Source organism: Populus trichocarpa, chromosome 19, assembly GCF_000002775.5.
Source record: "Populus trichocarpa isolate Nisqually-1 chromosome 19, P.trichocarpa_v4.1, whole genome shotgun sequence".
In the NCBI taxonomy this organism is placed as follows: Eukaryota; Viridiplantae; Streptophyta; class Magnoliopsida; order Malpighiales; family Salicaceae; genus Populus; species Populus trichocarpa.
Window position 1 is genome coordinate 8,149,781 of NC_037303.2, and position 9,398 is coordinate 8,159,178.

The 9,398-nt window shown below is 34.3% G+C and overlaps 1 protein-coding gene across 1 annotated transcript; it reads right to left on the reverse strand.

Annotated features, from left to right (window-relative positions):
• Positions 1 to 1,128: 1,128 nt before the first annotated feature.
• On the reverse strand, positions 1,129 to 5,016 carry LOC7469843 (4-coumarate--CoA ligase 2). Its single transcript, XM_002325779.4, has 6 exons — positions 3,805 to 5,016; positions 2,414 to 2,612; positions 2,055 to 2,200; positions 1,888 to 1,955; positions 1,593 to 1,695; positions 1,129 to 1,416 (listed from the first exon to the last, which is right to left on the reverse strand). Exons 1-6 carry the CDS (start codon positions 4,876 to 4,878, stop codon positions 1,294 to 1,296), a joined length of 1,713 nt encoding a protein of 570 aa, XP_002325815.1. The 5' UTR covers positions 4,879 to 5,016; the 3' UTR covers positions 1,129 to 1,293.
• Positions 5,017 to 9,398: the final 4,382 nt, after the last annotated feature.

Sequence of the window (9,398 nt, forward strand, 5' to 3'; positions counted from 1 at the left end):
ATGCCAGCTCCAATAGCTTTTGACAGAAAAGGCAATACCCCCAGCCGTAATTCTTGCCAAACAACACAGCAGAGAAACACCTCCCCTGGGGCTGCAGCCAGGCACGCGGCTCTGCCCCTAGCGCCCAAGACTAGGCAGACCCTGCGCCAGGTGTCTGCTGCCTAGGGTCATGGCTAAGTGCGCGTGGCCGGCCCCAACACCCATGCTTGTCAGCCCTAGCGCCTGGTGTCGACATTTTGAGCTAATTAATTATAATTAATTAATACTTTTAATTACAATAAAGATCACAATATTTAAAATACAAATAATAATATTCATCATATTAATAATAATATTAAACTTGCGTGACTAAAGTTTATACAGTAATAATATTTTTTTTTAAATATTAACAATAATAATAATAATAATAGTTTTTACTATATTTTGTTTTTCAATTTTCTTCTATTCTTAATATCAATACTTTTAATTACAATAAAGATAATAATATTTAGAATACAAATAATAATATTTACCATATTAATAAAAATATTAAACTTGTCTGGCCAAAGTTTTTACAGTAATATTGTTTTTTGAAAAAATCATTAGAAATAATAATAATAATAATAATAATTGTTATTATTTTTTTTCATGTTCCTTCTCTGCAAGGTCTGCTGATCCAACCGCGCGTTCCTATAAACCCAAGGGCGGTCAGAACAGACCTCGGCGGCCGGGTCTGCACCCAGCGCGCGGGTCTGTAGACCCGCTCGTCCTGGGGCTGCAGCCATGCATGCGGGTCCACCCCGAGCACCCAAGGCTGGGCAGACCCTGCACCAGGTGTCTGCACGGCCAGCCCCAGCACCAAGTGGCTACAGCCAGGCGTGTGTGGCCTGGCCAACGTCCAGGCCTAGCAACCAAGCGTCAGGTGTCTGCAGCCCCAGGAAGTGTACCTCCAGCCAGGCGTCTCTGGCCTATAGTCTCACCATGCCCCCACGAAACAATGCAGTCCACAGTAAAAATACTCATATCCTACGATAATTTCACTATGGTGTCAAATAGTATAATTCACAGCAAAAAAAACTCACAATTGATATTGCTATAATAAAACACTAATTTCTTGTGGTCATAGTTAATATGAAAAAGTTTGCTCAATTCTTGTTAACAGCCCTTTAGTTATTAGAAATAAAAAATCACATCACAAGGGGCAAATCTTACAGTTTAATTGAAAACAGAATGATGGGTTTGTAGTAATTTATTTGGGGCACAATGAGTGAAAGACAACACAAAATAATAAATGCAGATTTAACGGAATGAAATCTAGGACATGGTGGTGGCTGTGGCAAGCTTGGCTCTGAGGTCTTTTCTTAGAATCTTTCCAGCAGCCGATTTGGGAATAGAATGAACGAAGAACACCTTGTGCAGTTTCTTGTAGAACACCACCTGTTTAGAACAAAATGTAAGAGTATGTATGATCTTAGCTTCCAATGGACGTGGAAGCTTTTCTTTTTCTTTGTTGTTCTTAATAAGCATTGAAACCCTTATTAGGATTGTTTAGAAAAGGTATCTTTTTTGACATTGAAAGAGCTAGTATATATATATTGAAGTTGCACGAGCACCTGCTTTGCAATGTAGTCTTTTACAGCCTCTTCATTAAGGTCAAGATCATTTGAGCGGACCACAAACGCGACAGGAACTTCACCAGCAACCTCATCTTTTTGCCTGTTGTTTCCATTCAAGTTATTTCGGCTTTGAGACAGAAAACATGATTAAAATAAAAGAAACACCAGCTCTCTAGCTTTAGGGGCCTTAGAATACAATGATAGAACAACACCTTCCTTTCCTAATCTGATTGAACAAGAATGTTATTAAGAGAAATGATACAGATATGATGATGAGTTTGATTGTACTTACGGAACAACAGCCGCATCCGCAATTGATGGGTGGTTTACAAGGAGAGCCTCAAGCTCCGCGGGCGGCACCTGACCATAGAGCATGGAACATGCTTGTTAAATTGTCAGTGAGGTACGGTACAATACATGCATAGACATGAAAGGAAATAGGTCCAATGTCAGACATGCCTGGAAGCCTTTGAATTTTATGATTTCCTTCACTCTATCAACAATGAAAATCTCGTCGTCGTCGTCGACATAACCTATATCTCCAGTGTGGAGCCAACCCTCAACGTCTATGATGTTTGCCGTGGCTTCCGCGTCATTCAAATATCCTGTTTGGGCTTAGGCTATTAAGGGATAATAACTTTGGAACTCTCGCATGATTAACCTCAGAAAAACAAAAACATTTTCAAGGAGCACCCTTTGCAGAGAATAGATTATAGATATACTGTAGATGGTACTATGACATAGCCTCTCCTACAAAAGAATGATATAATTAATTATGTTTTTGGCATATCAAGCTGAGTGTGGAGAAATTACCGAACCTTTCATGATTTGAGATCCACGGATGCAGATTTCACCAGGTTGGTTGCGACCAAGAGAGCTACCGGTCTCAGGGTCAATGACCTTGAGCTCTGCGTTTCTAACCACCGTTCCACATGATCCAGACTTGGTGGGTAAAGGTTGCTTTGAGAAGGCTAAGCACATTGATAGCACTGGCCCCGCCTCTGTCATCCCATAACCCTGTTCATGTCGAAGCCATCATCAACAGTTTCCTTCCTTACTTTGTATGCATATATACGAGAAATGGTTCGTCTACGGTATTAATATTTTTTATTTCCTTAATAAAGTCTATATTTATGGTTCGTAAATCTCAGTTAGTTTAAATAAAAATGACTTACTAGCAAAGATATATATAATAAAGTTAGGATTTGTCTCGTAATTATTAAATCCATGCCACCATCAGCAACGGGCACCTAGAGTGCCCTAGCTAGGTGGTCGTCGTCGTAACGGGCGGCGCAAATGGTTTGTCGCTTGTGCCCATTGCATTTCGTGCCCGACCAGACTCGTGCGTATAATTCCCAACCATATCCATAGATCCTTGGCCTTCCTACCACACAGATAGCTTTCACTATCGCATGCTTCTAAAACAATGTTTAACCACTGTGATAGCTTCATTAATGGATCAAATCCTGCCACCTCCAATGCCTTTAATTGCAATACAATAACATTTAACTCCTCATTGGATCGGATATCGGATCTAAGATCTCCGGTTCCGGTCATCATCAAGAGACCAGTACTTGTTAAATTATTGGTTATTCAAATATTTATATGTTCTTTTTATTACATGTAAACATTTATTTTTCAATAGTACTGTGTGATATGTCTACCTAAATATAGTACCATAAGAAATTCGTTCTTAACCTTAATTTTATTTTTAATTCGATTTAAGTATATATCTGACGTTGCTTTCATCTACAACATCGATCGTACATCCATTTTCATTAAGTTTTATTTTCTTTTCTTTTAATTTTATTTCAACAGTCAGATTTCGTGAATACAATAGTTTTTGTTTTTTATTAATATAGAATTTTGAAAATTAAATCGATATGTTAATTTGTGATTATTTTTTTTAATAATTTTGATGTGTTAATAGTTAAAAAAATTAAAAATGATTTTAATATATTTTTAAAATAAAATTTCTTAAAAAAATAAAAAATAAACAAACTATGAATCAGAGTAAATGGAGCCTAAAACAGCTCAAGTATCGTAAGATTTGTCCAACACACAAAAATAGTGATTCTCTTCTACCTTTCCCATATATATATTTAGCAAAACGAAAACGCACACACCACCCTCACTATTACGCATGTCATGTATATATGTTCATGAAAACTTTTATTAATTAATTAGTGGCAAGGTAACTAACGCTAACCTGTCCCAGGATGGCCTGTGGAACCCTGCTCCTGAGGGCCTCCTCGAGCTCCTTCCCCAGTGGCGCAGCCCCTGAGAGGACTACCCTGATCGAACTCAAGTCGAAGTTCGCCACCATTGGGTTCTTGGCCAACGCCAGCACCAGTGGTGGCACCACAGCCGCAACCGAAACATTGTGTTTCTGAATGAGCTCTAGCAGTGATCCGATCTCAAACTTTTGCATTAACAGTACAGCAGAACCGGCTCTCAACGAGCATAACAACACGCTGTTCAATGAAAAGATGTGAAACAAAGGTAAAACGCATAAAACGACATCATCTTGTTTCAAGTATAAATTTGGGATCTCTCCATCAACTTGTTGAGCCACACTTGTTATCAAGCTCTTGTGAGTCAGTATCACTCCTTTTGGGAGCCCTGTTGTCCCTGAAGAGAATGGTAATGCCACAGGATCATCCGGATGGATTGAAACTGTTGGCATTTCACTCTCGTTAGCCTCAACAAGCACATTGAAATGTAGACAGTTCTCTGGTGGGTCATCAATGGTGATTACTATGAAATCTTCCTCCGGTTTTTGGTTGTTTTCATGGCAATCACTATCTCTTAGCTTGTTCACATGTTGAGACTGGGTGATAATCAGTTTCGCACGAGAAGCAGAGAATTGCTTGAATATTTCACCTGGAGTGTAGAAAGGGTTCACAGTGGTGGTGACTGCACCAATCATGGAAGCACCCATGAAGGAGAAGACGAATTCTGGGCAGTTTTGGAGCAGGGTCATGATTACATCGCCTTTCTTGATGCCCAAATTGGATAACCCAGCAGCGACCTTTCGAGATATTAGGTGAGTTTCGGCAAAAGAGTAGGTTTTTCCCGTGGAACCTGAAATCAAGCATGGCCTATCTGAGAAATCAGAGAGGTTTTCAAAGCAGTATGCGTGCAGAGGGAGGTGGTTCGAGATGGTTATATCTGGTAGTTTTGATCTGAAAATATGATCAGTTTCATGAGAGGATGGTGCGTTTTGGTTTTGTGGGGGGGAGAGTTCCGGTTTCGGGGGCTCAACCGTGGCCACGGACATCATGTTTCTTGAGATGAAAGGGAGTTTCTTTGTGTGATATATGTATCTAACGCTCAGAATGTATACTCAACCAATCCCAATTCTGGATGGTGTTAATCGACCGGTGTGTATGCGTGTACGAGGAGAGAGCCAGTCGAGCAAAGTGTAATAAATATAGGAGCAGAGAAAGTTTGGTGAAAGTAGTGGTGAGAGACTGGTAGCTAAGCTGGCAAATTGAAGATGAGGTGAGTAGGAAGGGAAGTAGGGAATCAAAGCATGCCCATCTCACATTCAAGAAACCAAACCCTTTGGCTCATGCAGTTCCCATCAAAGCCCAAGCTCTCACCTACCCCCAAGAGTCCATGGCAGCGATTGGTTGACAAGTGTAAATAAACGACACTCACAACAGCTTATGTGGCAGACAAAGTCTTTTATGAGATGACACTAGGAACTTAGTGCATGGCAAATTTACTCTTTCATAGTTATCATAATAATTATCCATATCTTTCGCAATAATTTTTATTGTTGTGTTTCGTTACCGTTAATAAATAAAAAAAGTCAAAGAAAATTACGATAGAAGGGATGAAAAAGAATAGGAAATATAGTTGGGTTTCACAAAAGTCTTTAGTACTTGTTTAGTTAGTCAAGGGATTACAATCTAATGTTAACTTGATTAATACAGACCCAACCTAATTTAAATAGGTGAGTTTATTTGGATTATTCTATTGGATACTAGATACGATATGAATTTTATAAAACCTAACTTGAAATCTACTTAAACCTAACTCTATATATATATATATATATATATATATATATATATATATATATACACTTCAAATATACATATTAATTATTTTATTTTTTGTTGAATAAATAATAGTCAGATGAATACTCATATGGATACCCGAAACCCAATGAATATTTTATAAATATCTAAATTTTTTATCCAATAAAAAATAAGTAGGGTATAGATATTAAGATAGTTTAGTTGATATCATTTGATATATAATCCAATTCACGGGTATCTATGACCATCCCTAGTTTAGTTAATGAGGGATAAAATAAAATTGTCATAATTTATTTTTTGAATTTTCAAAAAAATAATAAATAATAAAAATAACTGATAAAAATGAATTAATGAAAAATAATTTGAGAATTGGTTTAAGACAACACAAATTGAAAGTTTAAAGACTAATAAGGATGAAACTATAAATTTGAAAGTCAATTTTGGTAGAAATTGAAAGAATTGTTAAGTTTAGGGACTTAATTAAACCTTGAATTGGTTTAATAAATGAAATTAGAAACTTAATTGAAGAATTGATATATTTGGGGACTTAATTGAACTTGAAATTAGTTTAATTAATGAAATTAAAGGCTTAATTGAAGAAATACCAAAGTTTGACGCTGATTCGAGGCAAAATTGCAAGAAATTAGAGTCTAATGATCAAGGTGAAATGGCAACGGTACTGTAGGGAGTTTAATTGATTTTTCCAGGGTAATTTTGAAAGAATTAAAAGTTGAAGAATCAATTAAGGACTGAATTGAATAATTCAGAAATCAAGGATTGTTTTGTAAATGGCGCTAAAATCCAGGGGTCTAATTGCAATTAATCCAGGGGCAAAAAAAATTAAAAAAAAAAAAGAGATTTTCCATGAATAAGGGTCTAATTGCTAAATGTCATAACTTCAGGGGGCAAATTGAAATTAGCCAAGAATCTACCATAACATTTGCTCTTCTAGGATGTTATTCGATCATACAATCATAATCTTTAATCAATTTCACCCACCGTCTTTGCTGCATGTTCAAGTCCTTCTATGTCATCAAGTATCTCAAACTCTTGTGATTCATAAAAATTTGGACTTGAAACCATATAGATATTGCCTCCATATTCTTAAAGCAAAAACCACAATGGCTAACTCGAGATCATGCACTAGGTAATTGACTTCGTGAAGCTTTAACTATCTTGATGTATAATCAATCACCCTCATCAATATGCATTCAAGACAGAGTGCATGTTTATTAGTTTTTCACATATAGTTTGGGTTGAGTCAAAGTTTAAATTATAAGTTGATGAAATGTTAAAATAAGTGAAATAAATTTTTATTAAGTTTCATTTATGATTGAGACAATGTGTCTTAATTGAAACTTATCTTAGAAATTAACAATATTAAACTATCAATCTAATATTTATGCATTAATTGTAATGGTTCTTAATTTTTTAAACTAATTTATCATAACTTACATTGGTTACATATTGAATAATTTTTTTTGTTTATTATGGACAAATTAATTAGGTTTATTATATAATGAAGAGTGAATTTGCTTAATACTTAGCTTTCTTTAAATGAAGAACTAAGAATAATTTTAAAAGAAAAATAAAAAATGGTTCTATCATTAATTTATGAAGATAATATGCATCGTTTATGACATGACAACCTTTGAATGATCTATGTTCATGTTATTAATACAATTATCATCGCTACCTAGATTTTGTAGGATTTTAATCTTATGTAGTTTTACACACACACACACATTATATTTGTTATTTTTATTTTAATGTTTAAACATGAGGATTATAAAATTTAATGGATTATTTGTGCAAGGTAAGGATTAATATTTTGTAGAAGTGGGTTTAATTAATACTAGAATGATCAATAAATAAGTTTTTCCAACACCATAAATGTATAAATATGACATTTTAATATAAATTTTACAAAACACAATGTAAGGGAAATGTAACAAAAACTCCTTTTGTGATTAAATTAGTGAACTCTTTTTAGCTACAAAGATTTTCATCACTAAATATATGTTAAAAAATTATTTTCTTGTTACATCATGTAAGCATAAATTTAATGAAATCTAACAAAAAAAAATTATTTTTTTTTTTAAGTTAACATGTACAAATAAAAAAAATTAAAACTTGACACAACTAATATATCTAAAAGAAAACAAGACTCATACCACAACCATAGTTATCAAACCTGACCTGACCTGATGGGTTGATCTAGGACCCAAGCGATCTGGGGCTTTGGTTGGGTTTGTAGGCAAAACCTGGGCCTGCAATTAGCCACATGAAAACCTGGACAATCCAACATGACTCGGGTGAGATCTTTTTTTTTTAGATCTTTTTTTATCATGTTTTTTGTTTTCTATAATACACCAAAAAAAATAATTTATGAACATCTAGTCTTACATTTTTTATAACATGTCTTTTAACTTATCTATATGGAACAAATATTTATGAGATGGGTGTTTCTAAAAAACATAGAGTGCATTAGTGGTTTCAATTTAAGGGACAAAAATAAATTATTACTAAAAACAAAAGGCACAGGCATTGCCTCGCACACAGGGAAAATCAAAGGTTTTTCTATTACTCGGCCCAACCTTACGTGGGAAAACCTGTCACCCTTCTTTTGTTGGTTACTAACTCATATTAAAGTTCACTGTATAAACACTAGCAAAAAATTCTATTTTTTCAATGTGGGATTGGAAGTCCATTAATATATATATATATATATATATATATATATATATATATATATATATATATATATATATATTCATAAAGAGAAAGTTGTGTTTAAATTTTGATTTTAAAACTTCAACTTAAAAGGAGAAGATAATATATTTCCAACATGGGATAAAAAAAAACCTTTTAATAATCTTTTAAAATTCATTATTTACAACATATATGGTTGTTTATTAACTTTTTCATGTGAGATATTAAAAACTCAAATATTTTTTTAATATTCTCGAGTTGACCCGGGTCAATCTGTGTGCCTCAGGACCTAGCCTCTTGGTCGAGTCATCTTTTGGGTCGGGTTTACTAACTATAACCATAATCATTACACCGTTTCCAAGTATTTATAATTTTGTATAACATATAATACAATAAATTTTTTTCTCATCTACAAATTTGTTATGGTGACATAACTAGACTTTATAAAAATTGAGTTGTTTTTTTATATATACTAAAGAGGAGATCAGTTACTCAACATTTCTGTTAAATTAATCACATAAAAAACAACTAAAATGGAAAGCAAATTCATTGTATGGGCATATTTTCTCATTCACCGCTATAGTGAAATGACCTTTTGTCCTTCCCAAAAAAATTTCTTGCCTTTTAATTATGGGCATTTTTGTCTTTCTACATAGTAAATTAGTCATTATAGGTTTGTTTGAGGGTATTATCATCTTTTACATATATTAATGAATAGTTAAATGACCAAAAATCCCCCTAAATCAAAAGAACTAGTATTGTCGGGCAAGGGTATTTTTGCATATTCTTTTTTTATATATAGTAAAATTACGCACATGCCTTTAGATCCTAAAATTTAACATATGGAATCAGGGGTAATGGGGTCTTTTAGCCTTATGTATTTTTTTAATTATTGGTTTGGTCAAGGGTAATAACATCATTCAACATTTAATGAATTTTTTTTTTAATTTGAGAAGCCATGCATCTGCACGTGGGAGACGCCACGCTCTTTGAACGGTGGGTGCGGCATCTCCTAGTGGTGTAAAATATGCTTCCACTGTCT

Coding starts and splice junctions, on each gene's coding strand:
- LOC7469843 (XM_002325779.4), bottom strand. CDS start 4,878: ATGATGTCCGTGGCCACGGTTGAGCCCCCGAAACCGGAACTCTCCCCC. Junction 2,613..3,804: donor CACAGGCCATCCTGGGACAG/GTTAGCGTTAGT, acceptor CGACATGAACAG/GGTTATGGGATGACAGAGGC. Junction 1,956..2,054: donor TAAAATTCAAAGGCTTCCAG/GCATGTCTGACA, acceptor CTCTATGGTCAG/GTGCCGCCCGCGGAGCTTGA.